The sequence below is a fragment of the Amphiprion ocellaris genome, chromosome 1 (genome assembly GCF_022539595.1).
Source record: "Amphiprion ocellaris isolate individual 3 ecotype Okinawa chromosome 1, ASM2253959v1, whole genome shotgun sequence".
Classification (NCBI taxonomy): domain Eukaryota; kingdom Metazoa; phylum Chordata; class Actinopteri; family Pomacentridae; genus Amphiprion; species Amphiprion ocellaris.
Window position 1 is genome coordinate 3262254 of NC_072766.1, and position 26232 is coordinate 3288485.

The 26232-nt window shown below is 39.1% G+C and overlaps 1 protein-coding gene across 2 annotated transcripts; it reads left to right on the plus strand.

The window, feature by feature from the left end:
• The first annotated feature begins 1504 nt into the window (after positions 1 to 1504).
• Positions 1505 to 24187, plus strand: secisbp2l (SECIS binding protein 2-like). 2 transcript variants are annotated; one of them, XM_023265951.3, is made up of 18 exons: positions 1505 to 1764; positions 6833 to 7041; positions 9346 to 9673; positions 9800 to 9938; positions 11037 to 11260; positions 13171 to 13195; positions 13345 to 13460; positions 14104 to 14214; positions 14335 to 14445; positions 15612 to 15779; positions 15869 to 16010; positions 16126 to 16301; positions 16388 to 16520; positions 17272 to 17434; positions 18487 to 18707; positions 19717 to 19871; positions 19997 to 20216; positions 21543 to 24187. In XM_023265951.3, exons 1-18 carry the CDS (start codon positions 1744 to 1746, stop codon positions 22154 to 22156), a joined length of 3276 nt encoding a protein of 1091 aa, XP_023121719.2. In that variant the 5' UTR covers positions 1505 to 1743; the 3' UTR covers positions 22157 to 24187. The 2 variants fall into 2 exon arrangements, with proteins under 2 accessions (XP_023121719.2, XP_023121718.2); XM_023265950.3 differs by having other exon boundaries at positions 1506 to 1764; positions 13342 to 13460.
• Positions 24188 to 26232: the final 2045 nt, after the last annotated feature.

The window sequence follows — 26232 nt, forward strand, 5'->3', positions numbered from 1 at the left end:
ATCAAGGACATTTTTTCTTGGGAAATATATATCAGAATCAGAAAAGCCTTTATTGCCAAGTGGGTACACAAGGAATTTGACTTGGTGTATAGAGAGCAGTACCTGGCAACAACAACCGACACTAAAAGAATAAATCTAAGTCTGAGAATTCTAAATAAGAAATGCTACAAGTATAAGAAGAATAAGAAGTACTGTGTAAAAGTAAGTTTAAATGAAGTACTGTGTAAAAAAGACATACATTTGCTTAAACCAGGGTAATAAATTAGAATATTATTTAAATATTTCACATAAAGGTATTGCACATGAGGTTGAATACTGTATATTGGACAAAGCAAGGACCGCCAGATGAAAAACTGTTTCTATCCACAGGTCATCAGGCTCCTAAATTACTGAATCACCTGCAGTGTCTTATAAATAGCAATATTTTGAACATATCCCTTGCCTGTTTACGCATGACAGTATTACAATACTGCCAACATTGGCACATAGAATTTATCTGTAACTATTTTTATCTTATTATATTCTATTTTATTATTATTTTTTCTTATTTCATTTTTATGTTCTGTCATTTTATTTATTTCAGTTGTGTGAAGAGAACTCGCAAAAAATAAAACTGAAATTTTTTTTTATTTATTTATATATATATATATATATATATATATATATATATATATATATATATATATATATATTAACCCAAATATAGAAAAACAGAAAATAATGAAACTAAAAATTTTAAAAAATAATTTTTTTGCTCATTTTTTCTATATTTCTATAATTTTTTTCTTAATTTTTTTCTGTTTTTTTCGACATTTTATAGAAAAAGATGAGCAAAAATTATATATCATTTCATTTCATTATTTTAGTTGTGTGAAGGGAACTCTCAAATTAACCCTGTAAGACTCAAATATAGAAAAAAGAGCAATAAATAAAGTAAAAAAAATACTAAATTTCAATAATGTATGCGCATATATATATATATATATATATATATATATATATATATATATATATATATATATATATCATATAAACCCAAAATATAGACAAAAGTGAGCAAAAAATAAAACTAAATTTTTATATATATATATATATATATATATATATATATATATATATATATATATATATATATATATAAAAGTGAAACTCAAAATTTATAAAAAAATTTTTCTATATTTCTATAGTTTTTTTTCAATTTTTCGACATTATATAGAAAAAATGTGCAAAAAATGAGAAAATGAGCAAAAATAATATATCATAGGAAATATTCTTTAAAAATAAATTCATGTATTTTTGCAGCAGTGGGTTTTACAGGGTTAAGAATTTCATCACTCACGGTAACCACTGTGTTTCTGCTGTGTGTGTGACAATAAAGTTCTTGAATCTTGAAATGCACTGGTAGCGACAGGAGTCCTTAAATATTTTCTGCTCTCTATATCCCATCTTGACTCTGCCGGATTTTCCAGTCGTCGGAGCTTTCTGGGCCTCGGCGGCTTCCGTTCCAGGTGACTCCCATTTCCACTGACAGTAGCTCAGAGCTTCAGCTGCCAGCGGAGAGCGCAGCTAGCGGACGGAGCTGCGTCCAGCAACAGTTAACGGCGGAGTCCAGTCAGTCGGAGCTGGGTGTGAGTCACTGTACGCCTTTAGTGCTTCTAATTTACAATGAAGAAATTAAAAAGGCCCGCATCCTGACGTCCACGTTGTGGTCAGTGACGGTCTGTAGCGGCGTCGGTGACTGACATGGACGCAAGTGACAATAAGGTACAGTTTATTTTGTTTTTGTTGGGGTCCTGCTAACGCTTTAGCTCATGGAAATGGAACATAGTGTTAGTTTACAGTGTCGAGGCCCCAAAATGGGACTCGTGTTATTCAGGAAGAGCGTATTTAGTTGTTGTTATCACAAATAGCACCGTTGTTTAATTCTAGTTAAGTTTTTATTCATGCGAACACCGCGATCGGTTTTGCTGTTTTGTCAAATGCAACAAGATAAGCAGCGGCTAGTAAGCTAGCATTCAAACAGCTAACGGTAACCAAAGCACTTTATAAAAGGCAGACCTCGATCCAGTTCGTTTGTTTTGTGGCAGTGCGTGTTTGTTTGGTCATTTTGCAAAATGGCTAAGATGTTAATCTGTGACCGCACTCTGGTCCAGAAAGGCAGGCTTGGTTAAATGTTAGCACGGCTAGCTAGCTGAAGCTAACTTAAACATCTGAGCTGTCATTTGACGGCACTTGTTTTAATTAGAGCGTCAGCTGAGCGGCAGCGGGCTGTTTAGATATTGTCACGATATCTGGAGAGGCTGGCTTTACCAAAAAGGTTTCAGGCAGGCAGGAATGTGTGCATGAGTGTGTGGAGGAGAGGTTTCAGTAGAGGAATGTCTGGTTCTACTGCATGTATGACATTCCTCTGACGCTGGTAGCGATGCAGAAAGTTTGGTTTGGGTTTGCTGTCCCTAGGCTGCGTTTTCTTCTGGAAATCACCCTGGTATCTATAGCACTGAACCATGGGGTTTTCACAGTGTTTCATATTAAACATGTGTAATCCAGTGGTGTAATATTCATCAGTTCTGTCTTCATTAATGTGAACTTCTTAAAAAGCTTTCATGCAGGGGTGTCAAACTCATTTTAGTTCAAGGGCCACATTCAGCCCAATTTGATCTAAAGTGAGTTAAATTGCAGCATATTAACCCATCCATCCATCCATCCATTATCTATACACCGCTTAATCCTCACTAGGGTCATGGGGGGGGCTGGAGTCTATCCCAGCTGACTCAGGTGAAGGCAGGGGACACCCTAGACAGGTCACCAGTCTGTCACAGGGCCACATACAAAGACAAACAAGCACTCACACATTCACACCTATGGGCAATTTAGAATAATCAATTAACCTCAGCATATTTTTGGACTGTGGGAGGAAGCCGGAGTACCCGGAGAAAACCCACGCATGCACAGGGAGAACATGCAAACTCCATGCAGAAAGATCCCGGGAAAGCCGGGATGCGAACCAGGGATCTTCTTGCTGCAAGGCGAAAGTGCTAACCACTACGCCACTGTGCAGCCCCATATTAACCCATAAAACTCCAATTTTTTCCTTTGTTTTTGTGCAAAAAAAAAGTATGTTCTTCAAATGTTCACATTTAATGAAAAAAACATTATGAACAACCTGAAGTTTCTCAGTTTATCATTTACACATTACAATTTACAGATCAGAGTGTCTACAAAGGCACAAAACATTTAGTCATGATCAGAACAACAACAGTCGGACAAGAAAAGACAAAAAACATCAAAAAACTAATGAAAATGTTACAAAAATGAGACACAAAATTACAGCAACGAGAACAAAATGACAAAAAATTAAACAACACGAAACAAAAAAGAAAAGAGTCAAAAAAAGGCAAAAAGTTACAAAATGGCAAAAAAATGGACAAACGACAAAAACGAGACAAAAAATTACACAAAACGATACACAATAAATGAATAAAGTGAAACACAAAATGAGGAAAATAAGGCAGAACGTAGAAGCGTGACAAAAATGAAGCAAAATGACAAAAACATGAGACATGACAAAAAACGACAAAAAACAACAAAAACAAGACAATATATTACAAAAATGAGACACAAAGCTCCAAAAGAACAATGAGCAATGTAATATTTCACTTTATGATCAAAATAACTTGTAGAAATTATTTCAAATTTATAGTTTTACAAATTTACAATCTGCAGTTAATGTCTTCCCTGGAATTTTTACTCTTTACAAAATTGTCCCATGGGCCGGATCAGACCCTCTGGAGGGTCGATTTTGGCCCGCGGGCCACATGTTTGACACCCCTACTTTAATGTACATATAATGTATATGCTCCTTTCTAACTAGCCAACCCTGCTTTCAGTGCAGAAACACACACCGTCTGATGGTGTGTGTGTGAAAGCAACTGGTGAGAATCAGTGCTAACACAAACAGAGGCTTGTGAGATCAGTAGACCCCAATCTAATCGCACTTCTGTCATCCCCAACGGATGCACATCTGGTTCTGACCTCATTGCCTTTTTTACAATCACAGCTATTCTCACTCACCCTCTCACTAGCACATGGATACACAAAGACATATGGATGAATCCTGACCAGCTCGGTCTTCCCTCACATTTTTTTTTTGAAACGTACTGCTGTTGAGGAATCAAGACGCTCCATGCGTACACGCCAGGCCTCATTTCGATGGCTTGCTGGATAATTAGCTTATCCCGTAGTACTGTCCCTACTTTATCCTCTCAAACTTAATCCTATAACAACAACCTATCAGCCAGTCTGCTCCATTGTACCCGAATCAGACCAACTACTGCCGCCCTGAACCCTGCAGCCATATCGGTCTGGACATGAAGGCTGCCGTACCTCCAAAAGGGTTTGTGAGTTTCAGAATCTTTTGTTATCGCTGTAGTTCTTTACATTTACCAAGACTCTGTTGAGATAAGATTGGATCTGTAGATCACCGAAGAACAACTGAGAGAAGCACCCACAAACAGTAGCAGCGGGAGACAATAGCTATCTCTGTGACATCCACAGTCTGCACTGATACTCTATTCATACATCCCGACCACAGCAGCAGAGAAGTGAGGGGGCGTCTTTGTACGCTGAACCCTGTCACCTCATGTCATTCTTTGCAAAATTCGTTAGACCAATGTCACCACGGTGTCAAATAAGGACTGGTGCTGGCAGACCGCAATGGAAACAAAACAGCCAAGGACAATAATGTTTGTTATGTTTTTTTGTCTGTTTTGAGGTTTTGCAACAAGAAATATCCAATTCACTATTTTAAGTTTTATGTCATTGCAGGCGATGCTAAGTGCATTTCCTCCATCCTGCACAATACTTATGTGTTGCTGTTTTTAGGAGGAATTCTTGCTAGTTTGCATTCTCTGACACGCTAGTAAAAGTTAATGCATTTATATAGACCTTATCTTGCATGATTTTAATGCAGTTATGACTTGAAAATATGGATTGATAAGCTTAGAGTGTGTAATGTAAAGGCATCACTCTGATTTTGCATGTGGTACACAATAGTGCACATTACACAGTAGTATGTTTTGGATTTCGAATAGTTATTTATGGGATTTGTAGGCCTGTATGTCAGGTGGTATAATCACAGAGCTTATCCTGCCCATTTGGCTCCATTTGGCTCCATGTCTCCACAGAACAATTGTCTTAAGTGGCTGATTAAGTTTGGGAGTACCTCTGTGTTTTAGTCCAGAGCCTGTTTTCCAGTACTCTTCTAATCTTTGCTGTTTGTGGTGCGACTTGTCTTATTTCCTACAGCACAGAAACTCACCTATTGACTTGTTGTGCTTGTAACATAAATCAAGAGTTCCTTAAAATTAGACCGACAAGAAGCAGCTCTCTAGTATGTTTATAAAGGTCTTTAAAAAGTTATTATTGTCATTGTTTGTGACTGAGTTGCTGGATTAATTCATAAAGTTTCTGATTGTATGTATAGTTTGTGCAAGGAAGTAGTTTTTTGTGTGACTATTAAATAATGAGACTAGTGCTGTAATCCTAATTTATTCAGATTTTGTTTAATTCGCAGAGATTGAAACTTTGTGTTGTGGTTCATCTTACATAAACCCAATCTGTTTTTTAAATAGCCGTACCTTGTATTCTTTTGTCAGCTGGTGAGTCATTTTTCTTCTGGCTACCCTTCATTCCACAAGACATCATGATACATACCTACGACTACCACTTTGCTGCTTAATAATGATTTCAGGAAGCGGTCTACGTCTTACTGTAGTGATGTAACAGTGGAGGATTTTTTCTAAAGTAATCGGCAAATCTTTTCTTTGTATTCTTAGTTAAAAACTTAAATATTTATGAGACCAGTTAGGAGACTGATACATGTGACGATCTTCTATCTTAGTCCAGCTTCCTTGTTGTTTCTAGCTTTTTGTTTGAGAATTTAGAGCTGGTTCTGAACCAATGCTTGTTCCTTGGTGGTCTTAGTGGATTTTTAAAGGCATCATACTTCAGGTTTGAATGTTTGTCCACTGTCCACTTAAAAAATAACATTTGAATATTTTTTTTTTTGCTGTAGGTAAATACATGATAGTCATAAACAGCTAGATAAATAACTACGAGACAAAACTCCTTTTGGCTGTGAGGTACAGATACTCACTCCAGCATAGACCATTTTAACAAAAACCAGGCCATTTGCTGTATTCTTCATCACTGTTTAACTAACTGCAGACTTCTTAGTCATATCGGTGACCGTCAAAAATGACGCTCTGCTTTGTTTGGAGCCTCTGGCATGCCTGTGTTATGTCATATTTGTGCTCAAAGTTTTATGTCCTTGTGTTAATTCCCGTCCCTTTTTTATGGATGGTTGTAGGCACTCAAGACTATAAACCAAGTGGAACATAATGAGGAAATGCAATACTCTGCTATGAATACTGATGAAACAAATGAGAGGTCGGTCAGTGAGCTGCTGGACTATGTAGAGCACTCTCTCCATGCCTGTTAGACATTTGCTGTACTCAGGTTTTTAACGGGAAATAGACAGAAGAGACGGAGCTAAACAATCCTCACAAACTTATCCAAGCAGTAAAGTCATATTATGGATGTAGGTGGATTTTCATGACTGTGTTGTTGTGGATTGAACTTTCATTCTCCGGCTATCTCATTAGATAGGTGTGGGATGGCAATATAGTAAAATGTATCTGTTGTAATACGGATATAGAGAAGAAATCTGTGGTCTTAAGCGCAGACGTGTCTCTGAAATGCATCATGTAGCCATTAACCGGTTGCCGTTGCTGACAGTGTGACAGTAATGGGCTGTTCCTTCATCCCTGTACAGGATGTGAAGCTTTCACCTGAAGTGGAACCGTTCATCCCACAGAAGAAAGGTCTTGAAGGATCCCTGGTCAGCATGAGTCTTTCTGGTGAGCCGGGTGGAGGAGGAGGGGGTGGAGGTATAGGAGGAGGCAGTGGAGGTGTGGAGACCACTCCCATACCCAGCTACCTCATCACCTGCTACCCTTTCGTCCAGGAGAGCCAACCCAACAGGTACTGTTACCCTGTGATGAAACTAAAGGCAGTCGCTGCATTTAACTGTGAACTAATGACTCTTATAGTTCTGTTCATGACAATTCTGGATTTTGACAGTGCTGTCAACTTTGAAATATTGCCTTTCTGTTTAGCATTGTAAAAAGTCTGGTGAATTTTGGACATCCCAACAACAAACAGCGGTCTTCTAGAGCAGGGGGTGTCAAACATTAGGCCCGTGGGCCAAAACTGGTCCTCCAGAGGGTCCAATCCGGCCCCCAGAGTGTAAAAATTCCAGAGAAGACATGAACTGCAGACTGTAAATTAGTAAAACTATAAATTTAAAATAATTTGTAGACCATGACAAGTTGTTTTGATCACAAAGTAAAATACTACATTGCTTATTGTTCTTTTGTCATTTTGTGTCTCATTTTTGCAGTATTTTGTCTTGTTTTTGTTGTTTTTTGCCTTTTTTTGTCTGACTTGTTTGTCTCATGTTCTTGTCATTTTGTTTCCCGTTGTTGTTTTGTGTTTCCTTTTTGTCTCGCGTGTGTTTTTTTCTTATTTCTGTCATTTTAGGCTTTGCTTTATTCGTTGTCTTGTGTATCATTTTTATCATTTTGTGTTTTTTGTCTCCCTTGTGTTGTTTGTCTATTTTTGTCACTTTGTTTCTCGCGTTTGTCATTTTTTTGTCTCGTTTTTGTCATTTGTGTAAGTTTTTGTCTTGTTTTTGTTGTTTGTCCAATTTTTTGTCACTTTGTAACTTTTTGTCACATTTTTTGTCTCTTTTTGTTTTGTTTCATGTTGTTTGTTGAGGCTGAACCGTTAGATTGCTCTGTACTGTAACGGTGCTTAATTATGAATGGAAGTCTCCCCAGAGTTTACATGGAACCACAATCTATGTTTCCAGTGGCTCTTTCTTTGTCCTGAATGATCTGCTGTATCCTGCACACATCCGTTCCTTTGTTTCCTTCCCCACTATTTGAATGCAAGGAAATGCCCGCTATAGTGGGCTGGCTGTGAAAATGTCATCTGGATTCTTATCAGCGTTTGTGCATGCTATGTACATAGCCCATTACAAACCAGCTGGCATGCATGTCACTGCAGCATCACAGACATTAGACTGTCTTATTAACCCCTCTCTTGCTAAAAGAACTTAAATCTTATTTTGCAGGATGCATAATAATCAGTCTTCCCAGAGAAAATACAGCTGAAAAATGTTTTAAACAGAGGAAACAACGTCCAAAAAAAAAAACTTACACAAGGTCACGATTAATTCAAAATCCCCTAGCCATGTATCAACCGAGTATGTTCATATTTATTTTCAGTCTGCACTTTACCACATAGCAAATTCATCTGTTAGAACTTGGCCTACATTAAAATAACATTTTATAGTTAAAGCTTCTTCTCTGGTTTTGTGAAACATTTTGTGGTATTCTGTAGTACTTTGTGTAATATTCATGGGAAAAGGAGTATCATTCTGTTAATATTGTGACAGGAAGTTTTTGACTGAATTTGGGAAGACTTCAACAATCAATGACTGACTTTGGTGGTTTATAGGCTGGGCTTACACTACAGGACTATGAAGACAATGTCCCTATTTTCTCCTCTCTCAACAGTTGGAGCAGAAACCTTGTTCAGAATTTGGTCTGACCTGTTGTTTGTCTCAGATTATTTAGTAGTGTGAGGAATTTACAGATCCAGTCTTTAATCTCCAAAACAGCTCACAGACTCATCAGTGATATCAGGCATGTTTAATATTTCTAAGTTCAAACCATGATGCTTACGATTATCACGCATGTTCCCGGAGCAGTAGACGCTGTTGCCAAGCAGTGCTAAACATTCTAGCCCCCGAGGCAAACGTTAGCTATGCATATTAAAACTGATAGATAAATTTCATTGCCAGTTGTAGCTAAAGAATAGACAAACTGTGTTGACCACATTTTTCCAACCTGCTTTCTCATCCAGACTAATATAGCCCTCTGCTTATGGTTTTTCTCAGTAAAAAGTATGAATAGCATCACAGTTTGTTGTTGGCCCACAGCCTTCATTTTGTTTACATCCCCATGAGATCACATGAGTTGGTGCACTGCTTCCTCTGGCATGATAATCTGAATAATGTCCTTTAGTGTGTGAAGCACCATTGTTTTCAAATACTATAGTGTGTGCATATCTGAGATTAGAGAGAAGATTTTTTCTTTGTGTGATGTAACCCGAAATCGAGTCTGTTAGGATTTTTAAACTTCTGTTGTCTGAGCCCGGCTTTAGTTGAAAGACTAGATTATTAGAAATAATCCACCATGTGTCCTCTCTGTTCTTTCACAGACAACACCCTATGTATAATGGAGGGGAGCTGCGCTGGCAGCAGCCTAACCCCACCCCTGGAGGTCCATACCTGGCCTACCCCATCTTGTCTTCCCCCCAGCCTCCCGTCTCCAATGACTACGCTTACTACCAGATCATGCCTGCTCCATGCCCACCTGTGATGGGCTTCTACCAGCCCTTCCCTGGCACCTATGCAGGTCCAGTGCAAGCTGGAGTGGTCAATCCTGTCTCTGCAGATGTCAGTGAAAGACCGCTGCCTCTGGGGCCGACTTATGGGATGGCCAGTCAGAGGGGGAGAGGCATGGTCCGATCGAATGTCCTCCCAAAGGTATCAGCAGCCTCACCATGATTCTGTCACATTAATGCCATATGGTATTTCTACACTAGAAAGTGTACATCTTCATCCTCAGTCTGTTTAGTAAACATGCCCTGCCTGCTGTTCTTTCTCCCACAGCAACATTTGGGTGTGTGTCAGCCTCCACGGGGTCGCCGGCCTCCAACTAGAAATGTAGCTGTGCAGAAGGAGGTGTGCACCTTAGGGCCTGACGGTAGGACCAAGACCGTCATGTTGGTGGATGCAGCACAGCAGACCGGTAATAATACTGTAGCAGTAAATAAATATACTTTAAAATTCCTTTATGCATGCTTTATACAGAGTTTATCTAACAATAAGAAAATCAATGACATAAAAAAGGAACTCTTGTCAACAGAGACAAATAGCGTGCAAACTGAAGCAATGGAAAAGTCTGAGTTTGATTAATGCAGCATGAATGATGCTCTTCAGTCCTGGGGCTGAAAGGAAGCTGAAGCTCAACACATTCCAGACTTTATTAAAGTTAGCTGCTTTACTTGAGAATCCGACTCATTCTCGTCAGTGAGGAAGCAGGACACGATGACAATAAGAGCCACGTCTGGTCTTACAGGTTGATGCTGATGATGCTTGTGCTTAACTTCTGAAAGACCTGGAATGCAGATTTTCAGGTTTGAAAAGTTTAACATGTGTGCAGCTCATGATGTTCCCAGTGAGAATCTGTTGACCTCATTTAAATAGTTAGTTTGCTCAGTTGTGGTTTCATAAACATACAAAAAATGCCATACAATTAGTCAGGATAAGTTGGTTCAAGTTTGTGTTCAGTGAGCCTCTATAATGTCCTTATTTGATGATGATAGCAGTTTATTCCATTTTATAGACCCACTGTGGTGAAAATTAGATTTCTTGCTTTATTAATATGTTGATGTGCTATTTATTTATGTGCTAAAAGACATATGATTAGCAAAATAAGATGTCAACTTCATGGCAAACAGTCTCAAAACCACAGATTTGAACTTCTATTGTTTGATATGTCTCAAAGGATCTCATCCTGACAACTTGCAGGGTGCTTCTTTCTCAGGATCAGTTTTTGCCTTGAACGTGTATAGAATCAGTTTCAATTTACCATTGTGTAACACAGAAAGGTTTTACAGTGTTTGAGCAGTCATAAAAGAGCTGTTGTGCTTCAGATGCCAAAGGAAGAGATGGGATTACGTAGATCAGCAGGAGAAAAGAGGAAGGAAGATTATTTTTATTGGAAAAAAAACATCTAAATATGTAATTTTAGCATACAGGGATTAGTTTTTAGGGGTTAAATCAATGACTGGAGACTTTATTTCTGTGTAATTTCAGGTCTAAGTTTCTTCTTCCTTGTCCTCAGATTTCCCAGGGGAGGTGTCAGGGCGGTGTGCTGCTGAGCGAGTTAGTCCCCTGCTGTGGAAGAACCGAACAAAGAGAAGACGGGCCTCCCATCCAGCTGAAAGCTACAATGAGCAGGGCGCCAGTGAGGCTGACATAGACAGTGACAGCGGCTACTGTAGCCCCAAACACAACCAGGCGACTGGGGCAACACAGCGAACAGCAGAGTCCACAGCAGCACCTGTGGTATGTTGGCTGCTTACCATGAGCTCCAGATCCAACAGATTTGTAATACAATATAGAATCTAAATGAGTAAAGTGATACTTCTTCTCAGCAGTAGTTCCTCGATGCTTTTAGTGCTGCACTGCACAGCCAGTTCGGCAGTATAAGGGAGATATTAATATGAACTTGGTTTAGGCACTGGTTCTGTGTTATCACCAGATTCAAGCAGGGAGTGTCGGCCAGAACACCACTTGAGGCCAGTTTCTCCAGAGTATAGGAATAAAAGAAGCAGACTTGGTTGATTGTAGTTTACTTGTAGTTGTGGTTGTGGTTTTCGTTAAGGAAAGAAAATAATAAACGTATCTCAATAACTTAAATCTAAATACATAATCTAACTCCAGTAAGACAAGTATGACAAACAGGAATGCAATCAAATGCTCTACAGTCATGAGCATATGTACTTCTATACATAGACACCATAAAAGACTCTTATTGCCGCTATGTGGAACTTATTAATATACAACTTCCTGTCTTACGTTTCATAATTAAACACTTGCTCTTATTCTGAAACCAGAAGAGCAGCAGCAACTTAACACTCATAACTTCAGACGGCAATGATAAACTTATTCTTTTTACATTCCTGACTTAACAAAGGCACAGTGCAGTACCAGTTCAAGAAAGAATAAACATTTAATAATGAATTTCACATAACGTGTACTAACTTGCTGCGTGGCCTCATGTAAGACTTAATGAGCATACTATTGCAGCAATGTCGGCTCATTAGCATATTAAGCATATGCAGAAAATAGAAATATCCACTAAATAAACAGTATAAACATGACAACAACATTATCTAGCCACAACATCACACACATTCCTTGGAAAATACTCACTCTTCGATTCACACACAACCAACATCTGACAAAGGATTTCTCTGCCGACTGTTGCTTTTCAGTCACCCATTACACTATCAGTCACTCATCGCTGCTCATTTCTACATGACATCACTCCCCACACATGTCTCACATGGGCACTAAATCCAACAGAAAGGAAATCCAACACTATGTCAACATAAACTATAGCCTTAATATACATAACTTTGGGGCCTTTGCTACAGGCGGTGTCAAAATTAGTCAGTATGTGAAAATCTCTACAGATATCAAGTCAGGAAGTAAGAAGCTGAGGTTTTTTAAAGTCACAGATAAAGTTCAATCGTAGCATCTGTATTTCTAGTAATGCGATTTGTGTCTGGCACAGAATTTGTTGGGGTGTTTAGTTACACTGATTGATTTGGTGGAACTATTAAAGAGCAAAACACAATCTGGAAGCAAAAGCTGCTTAAACTGATGCATTTATCAAGGAAAAAGTACCAAAAGATTTACATATTCTCCTCTGATTTTGTGAAACTTCTAATAAATTTTATTTCCAATTCTGCTTAAGAATTGTCAGATTATTATTATTGCTGAACTGAGTTAATTTGCTGTGTGAACGTGAGCATTGCACCAAAGCACTTAAAATAGCTGCATAGGTGGAGTACACTTTACATCATTAACTGCACAGTCACCTCTGTCATACTTTTAAAACTCAAAGCGTTTGGAGCACAATGACTACAGCACATACCACAAAACTACAATGTCCATCGTCCAAGGTCAGCCCGGGTCCTTTTGTTGCACGTCACACTTGCTCTCTCTTTTGTTCTCCCCTTGTTTCCTGTCTACTCACACACTATCAACTGTCCAATAAAGGCCAAACAAATAATCTTGGTAGAGGTCATAGATGTAACAGAAAGAACAGATCGGATATTTTAGCGTTCTGCGTAGAGTTACCACCGATGGAGGAAGTGTAATGTAATCTTTAAATTACTTTTGCCCTCACCATGTTAGACACAAGTAGCTCAGCTTTTTAACCTTTCCTTGTTTTCTGTGTTTTATAGGGAGTAGAAGCTGGCGTAATGACGGGTAAGTTAAATGCACCATGGTTTTTGAATGAGGTGTTAGAATCTTCCATTACTCCCTGTCACGTTGTGTTTTCATGGTCATATTTACTATGAAAGAAAGGAGGCGTTTCTTTTACTTGAGAATGACTTTTTTCTTTGTTTCTTCAGTAGCAGGCACCTGGGTAAACGTAGCGTCTCAGGCTACGCCGAAGTCCTGGGGGGACAGAAACGGCCAGTTTCACAGAGCAGATCAGAGGAAGAATCCTGAACAGAGAAACTTCTCACAGGTAAAGTAGATCCAGTTGGAGCAGACACTAAGTACAAGACTGCTGTTGTATTAAGTAATGAGAAAAAAGTGAAATGCAGTTAATTTCAATGTCTGGGTTCTATCCTGTAAAGCTTACTGAGCAGCATATAGGGATCAATATACAGTAAATCCCCTTTCTAACTGTTGGGAGCTGAGCCCAAATGTGGATATTGATGTTGTGGAGAGATAAAAATGCTCTTAAGAAAGCAAATAAGCAGTAAACAACAAAGACAGTGGAGTTGACAGAATGAGTAGCCAGATGAGCAGGAAAGCACTGTACTCAGACAGTCAGTGTCACTATTTTCTTATCCATAATTAGCTGAAATTTTGGATGCAAATCCATGTAATTCTCTGGCATCCTGAGAAAAAATTAGCATATATGTAGTATCACACCTACGTGAGTCGTTGGCATTATGTTGTGCTGTTTTAAGGTGCCTTGAAATAGTGATTTAAAAAAAAAAAAACAGCTCTCTGCATGAATTAGCTCGCAGGCTGCTATATTCGCTCTTTTTCTCCAGTGTGTTTCTCACTTGACAGCAAGCGCACAAATACACAGAGGGGTTAAAAGTTATTAAATACCAGTGTTACTCGTCTGACTCGTGTTCATTGTATCTGCCCTGCAGGATTTCCACAGTGGCTATGCAGGTCGAATGCCGCCCAACCAGTCAGAACCTCGGCTCCAGCCTGCAGCAGTCACCGGCACCGACCTCACTCCAGAGCCCCTCTACTTCGAGGTGACAGAAGGTTTTATTGTAATGAATTCTCAATGCAAGAGTGTTCCCACCACACTAATGATGTGTTTATTTTAGAGAATTTCTATGTTGTTATTAAAAAGTCTCATACATGTTTGCCAGGATGAAGACGAGTTCCCAAATCTTGCTACTGGAGGAGCTGCACAACGCAGCAACAAACCAGAAACTCCTCCAGCTCAGACGCACACGCAACCTAAACTACCCAAACACCTGGTAAGAAGAAGACAATTTACTTTGAGGGCTCCCTCTGTCGGTTATCAAATGCTAGGGATGTGTATTTCTCTCTCTTACATGGTCTGATATGCATTCAGATAGACAGTCCACTCTTCTATTCAAAAACAATGCATATAAATTCAATATGAACTGGTTTAGTTTTGCTCAGGATTTGCTATTTGTATAATTTTAACACTCGTGTCGCCCTACGGGTCAAAATTGACCCGTTTTGAAGTTTGAAAATGTGGAAAAAATACATATTTTCACAGTGAAACTTCTGATGACCACATTTTCAACTTTTTTGGGAAATCTTTGAACATTTTTGGTGGAAAACAAGAAATGTTAAAAATGTTTCTTCAGAACATTCCAAAAAAAAAAAAAAAAAAATTTTTTTGGTGAATGTTCTTAAAGGAAATATTAGATGTTTTACTGATATATATGTAATCACTTTAGATATTTTTAGGATTTTTTTTGAAAGATTTTTACTCATTTTTTGAAAATATTTACTAGAATTTTCTTGCCAAATTTGGGGATTTTTTTAAAATAAAACTTTTGAGGGAAACTTTTAAGGAATTATTGGAATTTTCTTCCTGAAAGTTTTGCAAATTTTCATAAATTTGTGGATTTTTTTTGCTGAATATTTTTGATGCCCATAAATGAAGACAAGAAGAGCATTAAAACAAGTGTGACTTAATGAATTTGTTTATGATTTAGTTTTGAAATACTAAATCAGATGCATCCCCAGAAAATAATTTATTTACCACTCCAGCATGGCCAGTCCCTGTAAATTACTCAGCACATAGCCTCAGTGGCAGCATTGAAGCTTGGAATTAGCATTAGCTACCGTCATTGCCTGTATTGACTGGACTTGTCAGTGCACATTACCTTCTTAAATTATTAGCAAGCTGTGTGGTGTGTCGCTGGCAGACTTTACAACACTTCTCCACATCAGACGGTCCACGGTGACACTGATATATTGTTCAGTGTGTGAATGTTGTGATAACTCGACACTCTATGTGATTTGAAAACTAAAGGCACTTAAGAAAGGCAAAGAGAGTACTTTGAAAGGATTGCTTCATTTTTCTGTGTGTGTTACAACTGGATCACTGACTCTTATATCTGTTGGTCTTTACATTGTCACTAAATACTACTTTGTGTCATCACAGCTGGATAATCTTCCAGAAAACTCCCCGATCAACATTGTGCAGACACCCATCCCCATCACCACTTCTGTTCCCAAGAGGGCCAAGAGCCAGAGGAAGAAGGCTCTGGCTGCTGCTCTGGCCACTGCACAGGAGTACTCTGAAATCAGCATGGAGCAGAAGAAATTACAGGTATGAACCCAACCGTCTGGCTCTCACTGCCACCTGCTCTATGATTACCCTCTTACCCTTGTTGTGCCTTTTCTTTCATCGCCCGACAGGAAGCGTTCACCAAAGCAGCAGGGAAGAAGAGTAAAACATCTGTGGAGCTGGACCTGGGAGACATGCTGGCAGCCTTAGAGAAGCAACAGCAGGCTATGAAGGCCAGGCAACTCACCAATACCAAGCCACTGTCTTTCACAGGTATGGATAAGACAAGTGGCATGAGTTAATGTGTTAATTCAGTGCTCTTTTTTGAGACTATAGGACACATGCTCAGATTCTGCCTACATACTAACTTTGTTGTCCTCTTCTCCAGTTGGAACAACTACTCCATTCCACAGCTCAGGCTCCACCAGCTTGCCGTCCATGTTGAAGGGTCATCAGCAGCCATACTCAGCCCCACACAACGCCCTGGATTCCACTGCACCTCGGATCAAGAGGGGGAAGGAGAGAGAGATCCCCAAAGTCAAACGGCCCACAGCTCTGAAGAAGGTAAATAAGTTCAAGTTAGATGATGTCAACTATCCTTAATACAAAATTTGTAACTTCTACATTATTTTTGTTCTGTTTTCCAACAGATCATTCTGAAGGAACGCGAAGGGAAGAAAGGGAAGTCAAGTCTAGAACAAGAGTCTTCAGGTCATGTGGAACATGGGGACGAGTGCCTGCATTTTACTGACGATCTTGCACGAGAGCCTGCTTCCCAAGAAGGTGAGGGGAATTCATTATTAACCCTCCTGTTGTCCTCCTTTACGGGCAGCAAAAAATATAGTTTCCTTGTCTGAAAAAAAAAAACCAAAATTCAGCAAAAAAATTCCCCAAATTTCTGAAAATTTGCAAAACCTTCAGGAAGAAAATTCCAATAATTCCTTCAAAGTTTCCCTTAAAAGTTTTATTTTTAAAAATCCCCAAATTTGGCAAGAAAATTCCTGTAAATGCTTTCAAAAAAATGAGTAAAAATCTTCCAAAAAAAATCCTAAAAATATCTAAAGTGATTACATATATATATATATCGGTAATACTTCTAATATTTTCTTTAAGAACATTCACCAAAAAATCAACCAAAATCCAGCGAAATTCGCTGGATTTTGGTTGATTTTTTTTGTGAATGTCAAAAGCAAAAGTATTTCTGAAAGCATTTGAGACAAGAAATAATCTGTGCAGTAGCTGAATCTGTCCTTGTTTTAATTCACCAACGGCTAGTTTAGACGTTTGATGAAAGTTTCGCGATGCGTTGGACCTTTGCACGCCGTATCGAATTTGCATGAAGTAGAAGTCGAGTCTACTTTATGCAAATGAGCTGCGGCCCGCTCCGGGGAGACGCACTGCAACTGGACCAGCATGCAGCACCGATTGTTTCGCATAGACAATGAATAGAATGCGGGAAATTGCTGGATCTAGTGGACATGTACCTTTATCCATGACACAGTTTCTGATTGTTGTTTGCCTGTTTGTACCACAGAGAACGGCCTGAGCGTGCCCAGTGATGCATCTCTTTCGCCAGCCAGTCAGAACTCTCCGTACAGCATCACCCCAGTGTCCCAGGGTTCCCCCGCCAGCTCTGGCATCGGGAGTCCCATGGCTTCAAATGCCATCACCAAGATCCACAGCCGACGTTTCAGAGAGTGAGTTCACCCTAGTATTGAACCGAGGGAGACCTTTTGTAGGGATCCCTCGCATCGGAATGTCTGAAAAATGTGGAAACCAAAATGATCAGTAAAGCAAATATTTGTCCCACTCAGAAATCACAGAGCCTTGGCTGTGAGAAGCGTAACTCTGCAAGCTGAAGGGTGTTTTTAAGGGCGGAACTGTACAATAAAGGATTGTAGAGTATGGCACAGATGTCTAGCACATTGTCCTTTCTCCGCCAAAATGTATGCCGGTCGTCACAAACGCAGCTTTGTCCCTCTGCGTCCTCTGTTGTGGGCCTATTGTCTCAGCCCACCCGTCTCTAACAGATTTTGCATTTAAAGCCTCCAAAAGGCCTCTGTAGCCAAGCTCCTCCTCTGAGCTCTGACCGCCAGGACACTTGCTCCTCAGACCACACTGCATTGACCTCCCTATTGGCATTTCATCAAACTCCAATGCTGCTGGAGTACAGTATGAATGTTATCTGATGGAGCTGCTTTTGTTAGAGGCTGCATCCCAGTTAACAAGTGGATCAATTATTTAAAAGTATAATAGCATGTGCACAACCAACAACATGAAGTTTTAATGAACAGCTGCATAAATATAGAGTGAGAGTCATTTTAAAGTTAACAAAGTCTAACATGTTGTCGAGCTTCAACAGAAATAGTTGTTTTTGTCATAGCTGGCGCTTACAGTTATTTTTCTGGTGACTGTTTGGTCTGTAAAATAGGACAAAATAGTGAAAACACGCACTACGATTGTCTAAATGTCAAGTTGATACCATCAAATTGTTTGTCTTGCAGACAAACACTCCAAAACCTAAAACTAAAAAAAAGCTGCATCTCATCACAATTCAAAGACAAGAAGAAGAAAATGTTTAATATTCAACATAAAAATTGCAATATTTGTTTTTATTAACTGACTAATCATTTAATAAGATTGTCATTTACATTTTAAAGCTTTTATTTGTTGCAGTTAACGCTAATGATGATGCAGAACATCTTTTTAACATTGTGAACTACTTGTGAATTTTTTTTTCCTTCTGCAGGTACTGTAACCAGGTGCTGAGCAAGGAGATTGACGAGAGCGTGACTCTGCTGCTGCAGGAGCTGGTTCGCTTCCAGGAGCGAGTCTACCAGAAGGATCCTACCAAGGCCAAGTCCAAGCGCCGCCTGGTCATGGGTCTCAGAGAAGTCACCAAGCACATGAAGCTGCATAAGATCAAGTGTGTCATCATCTCTCCCAACTGTGAGAAGATCCAGGCTAAAGGTGTGTGTTGCAACATTTCTGACGTCTGACCAGCTGAGCTGTAAATGTGATTGAAGTTCAAATCACAACTTTTTTAGGTGTCCAGAGCAGCAGTGGAAAGCTTTCTGTTTGTAGGCTATGTGTCTGTATGTTCCATTCTCATAAATGTGATATCTCAGGAACACTTGTCTTCAGATTAGGCACAGACTTCCTCCTGTACTCAACGATGACCTGGTTAGAATTTGGTGATCGAAGGTCACTGTAACCTCGTGGAACACGTTTATGATCGGAACTCAAGAATTCACGCGCAAATTATGATGACATTTCACACAAATGACTAATAGGTTAAAAGGATGAAGTAATGGCATTTTATATCCAAAAGATCAAAGGTTATATCTACTGTGACATCATGATTTGCGAAAACGCTTCCATGGCCGTTATCTAACACCATGATTCAGGAACAAAGGTAGAGGTGGATGAGAGAGTACAAGCAGTAACTGTAGTTACAGCAAAGCATAAAGGGACATGTGAATGCGGTTACGTGTAATGGTGAACATACAGAGGATGATCGCACTAATCTGTAGCTGCACTCTTTTTTTTTTTTTTTTTAAAGAATGATTACACCAGGTTTCTTTATTTGTTTAGCTGTCCAGCCCATAGACTTGCTGCTTCCATAGAGTTTTATTCAGCAATAAATCTTTGAAAACACACTAAATAGCCAGCATCAAAAGGGTGGCAGACACACTCAGCAGCAAACTAATGATCCCAAGGGGACCAAAAACAGCTTTAGGAGTGAATGCTAGACATGTATTCACCAGGTGACTAGAAATGTTTAAAGAAACATGTTTATACACAAGCTCAAACCCAGCGGTTCCACATTAATGTTGTTTTCAGGCTAACAGGTAATACCAAAATAACATGTTTATGCACTGTGGCATTCAGGTCATTATCTTGTGTTTTTTGATCTTTATATTGGTTTATTTTCTTAGATTTGATATATTTGAGTCACTAATTGTTTTCTGTGTTGCAGGTGGTTTGGATGAAGCTTTGTACAACGTAATCGCCATGGCGAGGGAGCAGGAGATCCCGTTTGTGTTTGCCCTGGGCAGAAAAGCTCTTGGACGATGCGTCAACAAGCTGGTGCCTGTTAGCGTTGTGGGCATTTTCAACTATTCTGGAGCTGAGGTAAGGTGCTCTGCTGCACTAAAACCTTTAATTTTATCTCGCTGCTTTTCAAACTGCTGTTTAAAATGTAAACATGTGTGTTTTTGTCTCTTATTAACTCGGTTAAATGCTTCTACGTCCTTCAGGGCCTCTTCAACCGCTTAGTGTCTCTGACAGAAGAGGCCAGGAAGGCCTACAAGGACATGGTGTCAGCTCTGGAGCAGGAGCAGGCGGAGGAGGCGCTGAAAAATGACAAGAAGGTCCCGCACCACATGGGGCATTCACGCAACCACTCTGCTGCTTCAGCCATCTCTTTTTGCTCCATCTTCTCTGAGCCCATTTCGGAGGTCAATGAGAAAGAGTATGGTAAGCTCCCTCTTTTCTGGGTCTCTGATTTTCATAATTTTTCAGTGTCAGATGTAATGAATGGTAGAAGAAGTATTAAAATCATTTACTCAAATACAAATACTAGTTGTCATATAAATACAGGGGGTCTTTGACTTACATCGGAGTTCCGTTCCTACAGTGTGATGTAAGTCGATTTTCGCCATAAGTTGGAACTCCGGTGAAAATGTAAACGAAGCCGGTATGTGCATCACGATATCAATCAGTTTACATATTTGTACAACTACAGTAACGACAAACAACCATTAGCTCACACTTAAGCACAACTTGGTAGGAAAATACCGGTGAAAATGTAAACAAAGCCGTGTGACGACGTATTCATCCGCTCCACTCGCCACCTAGTTCCACTGAACCAGTTCATACGTAACAGCAAAACGACCTAAGTCAAGGATGTCATAAATTGAGGACCTCCTATATAGACATATTGCTGCTGCTGTAGAAGCTAATTGAGGTGATTTAGCTTCTCCAGGTCAAGCCCACACAAAATTATAAAGGTCTGATGCATTGAGATGATTAAAGTGAAAGAAAAGAAGACAAACACCAAGTTCTGCTACAGAAAATTACTTTAATTTTTCAAATTTTTATATAGCATTTGTTTTTTGTTGTTTTAATTAGATAATTTGACTTTTTTGGAACTTAAAATAGTCCAATTCAGGGGATACAGATTGTGCATAGAAACCTGCAGTTGTCCGAAGCTTTCTTCTCCGCTTCTTCTATCTGTGTTTTACTGATTTTAAATTCCCCTCTGTTACAGAAAAAATCTATCTCTGGGCAGCCACCTACCATCCTAAAAAAATAAAGTTTTAAATAAGGATGGCCTGCGATCTTTTTTTCTTTGAATTATTAATTTCAATGACAGCATCTCCCTGTTTGTAGATGTTACACCAAAACTATTTTCTCATCACTACTTCAAAGAGAAATCGTTGCTTTGCATCACTCTAGGTGATTGTGATTGGATTTTAGGAAATCCAAACAAGTCAGAGCTTTTTTTTTTCCTCCTGAAGCTGAGTCATAGGAGTCATAATGTACCAGACCATTCTACACAATGCTGAGTCTTTCTGTTGCATAGTCTGGCTATACAGGACTACTTAAAGAACAATATAAATGAAACATCTGATGTGAAATCTCTCGTTGGTGGAACTGCTAAAACGTCAGACATGTTAAATGTGTCACTTGGCACCCTGAGTAGATACTTTGTTAGAGGTCACAAACTCACTTTATTGTGCCGTCATCTGTAATGTTGCTGATCTGAGAAAATGAAGCCTAACAGTTGTATTTTTCCTTCAGAGACCAATTGGAGGAGTATGATGGAGACTTCAGACGCCCTGGAGCCTGTAGAGACTGAGCCGAGTCGCCCTGGACCTCCCACAGCCGCCCAGAGAGACAACGATGCAGCCTCCACCACCAACGCCGTCCCCCCCAGCTCCACCGCCCCACAGCCCAGGACAGGGCCTCCCACGCAGGGCGACAAAGACGAGGTCCGGGTTGACGACCGGCTGGAGCTGGCCTCTCAGCAGAGCACAGAGACGGGTTCTTTGGACGGGAGCTGCAGAGGCCCACTGAACTCCTCCATCACTTCCACCACCTCCACCCTGGTCCCGGGGATGTTGGAGGAGGCCGAGGAGGAGGACGAGGAGGAGGAGGACTACACTCCTGAACCTATCTCAGTGGAGGTGCCCACCCTGAGCAGCCGCATCGAATCCTGGGTGTCAAAAACCCTGGAAAACCTGCAGCTGGGGAAGAGCCAAGAAAGTACAGAAGAGGAGGAGGAGGAGGAGGAGGAAGAAGATGAGGAGGAGAAAGGGCAGAGTGAGGATGAGGAGGATCTCGATTCAGCGGACATCACGGAGACGAGGATGGAGGGCAACGAACAAGTGGAGGCAAAGAAAGTCGCCGGTTGAAATCAGTTTTTCCCTCCGTTACATGCATTCATTCCCTCTGTTCTTTGTTGCTCTCACACATCTTCCTCACAGCAGCCAGCAGCCTTCGTCTCTAACCCCTGACACCAGACATAATCTCAGGTATCCAACCGACTGACCAATGCTCACATGCAAAGCATTAACAACACAGAGAAACTGACCAACACACAACTGACAACTAACGCAGTCTGAGGGGAAGTAAAGAACTCTTCCTGTGATTTAAAAGGACGCCCTCTCTTCTCTGGCCCATAACCTGCAACACTTGAATTCAGAGGAAAGCTTTTGGTTTTCCTCCTCCGAAGCTGAACTCTTTATAAGAGTCAGGGACGTTTTGTGGGAGCAAGTGACGAGTGGTAAAAAAATGTTGAACTGCTGTCTGTAGCTCACAGAGGAGGGGGGTTGGAACCTTTCAGCTCCCATCTTACTTCACTCAGAGCTCAGAAGGTTTACAGCTCTGCAAGTATTCGTGTGCTTGTGCGTGTCATGAAAGGCACGCCGTTTGCATTTATTTTTGCTGTGTTCATTGGCTTTATCTTTGTACATAATGTGTGTGTGTTTGTTTTCACCTCGGAGAGTTTCTTATTAACTGCTTGGTTGGTGTTTAGCTTTCATCACCGAATATGACAGTGTCAGGGGTTCTGTCTTCGTACCAAAACCACTCCCAGCCGTCAGTCTTCAGAGAGTGTTTTTTAATGTTCAAATAATAAGTGTCTCATTCTGTATTCAGATGATTCAAATGACTTAACTTCTAAGAAGCAAAACAGGCTTTGTGAATATAACCTTGTTTAGGTGGTTCTACTACAATATGTGATGGTTTGTCAAATTGATCTTGCCTAGTGTGAAACTATCTGGGGTTGTTGTTTTTTTCCTCTGAATGGAATTGTCTTGAGTTCCCAGATGCTGTCTGTGCTTCATAAAAAAAAGAAAAAAAGAAGTGCTCCTGTTTTGTTCTCTCTAGTGTTTGTTCTCTGATAGGGAGCTCTCCAGCTGTCTCTTAGCAAAGCTCCAAGCACCATTTTTATCAGCTTTATTATCGACACTGAGATCCTTTTCCATCCAGAAAGAAATGTTACGAGTGTTGTGGTAAATTAGAAGCTAGACACAGAGCTTAGTAGTAAAGTTATTTCTTAGATAGTGAAGCACTGAAGCCTGTGTGTATAGTTTACAGCAAGAATTAGGAAACTGGTGGACAAGCAGGTGTTTACTCGTTGAAAAATGCACCGTGAAGTGAATTAGTAGACAGCTCGGCTAGATTTTATAAGCAGATTTTCTAGACAACCGCCAGTCGAGAGTCAGTTGAGTTGAGGAGCTCCCTGGGCAGTGCTGAGTCACCACCGTAAGGCATCACAAAGTCATGCACATACCTTTGTAAATACAAGTGTACAAAAGAGATTTTGATTTTGCATTGTATTAAAAAAAACCAATACAATCATCATGTTCTTAAAGCCATTTGATAGTTTTGACATTTTACCAGTTGGAATCCAATTTGATAACGGTATTTGACATTGAATCATAGTGAGATTTCAGCCCATCGACAACGATGCAGTATGTAAAAAAGCAGTATGTCGGGCTGTTTGCAATGTGAAGCCCAATGTCGCGACATGGGAGGTGACAGTGTACTGAATATCATACCTGGGATTCTGAAAGTGTTTCTAGTTTGATTCAAGGTACGCTGCGTGTCGGCTTTTTGTTGCTATGACTTCCATCAAAGTGTTTTCGAAGTATGTTAATTGACAGCAAGTGTGTTTTTTGCACTATGTAAATACAGTACTGGTAAAGGTCTTGTAACTAATGTGAACAAAAAAAAACCTAAACAAAAGAAAAGGACAAAAAAAAAGGTTCAATGAAGTACTTTTTATGAACGTGTTCCTTGTCTTTATATGGATATTTAAGACCGTCTCCTTCAGACTACATCACTAGCAACATTGTTAGAGGCTGTTTCTCATAATCCTGTTATCACTCTTAACCTATATGAACTGATGATTAACATCATTAAAATGTGGTTTCAGTAAATCGTCTGACTGATGCCTCAACTTTTATTCACTGTTTCTTCAGCATGTGCAACAGATCGATAGAAAACTGAGTGACTGTTGTTTATTCTGCATATTTTAAACTACATAAGTTGAGCCAAAGTGTTTTCTAGTAGAGGATTAAGACTAACATTGCAAATTTACCAGCAAGCCCACAATATTATGCAATGTGCCAATATACCTCAATAATTTCAAAATTAAGGCTAAATTAGGCCGATATTGGTATAAAAATGTAATATCTGTCAATCGTTCTTGGGTTTTTTTGCCTATCATGACAACCGATAAAATAATGCCTGGATTTCACCAGCATTTGGAAAGCCTTGTTGCATTTGAGAATGCATCCAATGGGGCATCACAATAAAATTTGGCATGATTTGTTAATTCCACCACAGGAGATATGTGATGTCCCCTGTAAATTAGTTAAATAGCTCGCATATATTGGTATCGGTTGATATTGGAATCGGAAATTGAGAGTTGGACAATATCGGCATGTCGGTTATTGGCAAAAAAGACAATATCGGACATCCACTTAAAATCCTACAACACTGCACAGAAATCCCATCAAATCCAAAGAATCCCTTTGAACAAGCAGCTAGTTTGATAATCTGTCAATAATTTTAATCATTTTTCTATTTAAAAAATGTCCCGTTCTCATTTTCAAGGCCCTGAAATGTGACAATTCGATGCTTTTTTTGTGTCGCATGTGGTAGTAAATGAAGTTTTTGTGGGTTTTGGACTGATGATCGATGAGACAAGCAATGTGGATATATTTTGCAGTGGTGTTGAAACAAATTTAACAATTAATGAAGAAAATATCCTGATTGATGGTGAAAATAATTGTTTAAGGCCTAGATTCTAGATTGCAATTTTAATGGATGACCACTAGGAAGGGACAAAGCTCTACCATTTTATCCACTCCAGCTTCAAGACTTGTCTTTTTACTGTTATGTTAACTTAACATGTGCATTTACCAGTTCATCTGTGATTTTTTTTTTGTTTTTTATTAATCAAAAATAGTTATTTGCTCTTTGAAATCTCGTGTAATACCATTAGAAGTATGGAAGTATTGCTGCAATCTTCCTGCTCCTTGCTGTTGGAAGAAAATAATCTATACACAAACATTTATTTTATTTATTGTTTTTTTTTTGCTAATTTTCTTCTATATTTGGGCTTATATATATTTTTTTGTTTATTCTATTTATGTTTTGCTCATTTTTTTCTATATTTGTTGGATATATATCTACTTATGTATATTCTTTTCTTTTTGCTCATTTTATTCTATATTTGGGTTCATATATTATCATTAATATTATTATTTTTTTTAGATTTGTTTGTTTTATGTCATTTTTTGCTAATATTTATGTGTGTTTCCTTTTTTGTTTTTTTTGCTCATTTCCTTCTATATTTGTGTTTACATATTATTGTTATTATTGTTTATATTTTTTAGTATTATTCTATTTTTTTTACTATTTTTTTCTATATTTGGAATTATATAGATATATATCTATTTTTTTGTTTTTTGTCTTTTTAAATTTTTGTTTATTTTTTGCTCTTTTTTTCTATATTTGGAATAATATGTATATATTTTTTGGTAGTTTTTTGGGTTTTTTTCAATTTTTTTGTTTATTTTTTTCTCTTTTTTTTCTGTATTTGGGTCTTATAGGGTTAAATCAGAAATAACCGGTATGTAAAACACTCTTTAGTTGGCGCCTTGAATACTGCTACGATAAAAAATCAAACAGAAATGCAAATGTTCCAGTTAAATCCTCTTCCTCTTTGTTCGGCTCATTTGGATAACACATGCATTTGGCACACTATGTATAAATAAGTCAGATTGAGTCTTTTCCTGCTATACAAATATAATACCATTTTCTGAAATTAAGAGAAACATTTTTAGGGTGATAGGACAAGCTAATAATGTTTTAATAATACACTTTAAAAGCATCTCTGAGGTGCTGAGGAGAGGAATCGTGCACTCATGTACTCCACTGGCTCAGCTTCAGTGTATAACTGTGAGTGCAGTAAGTG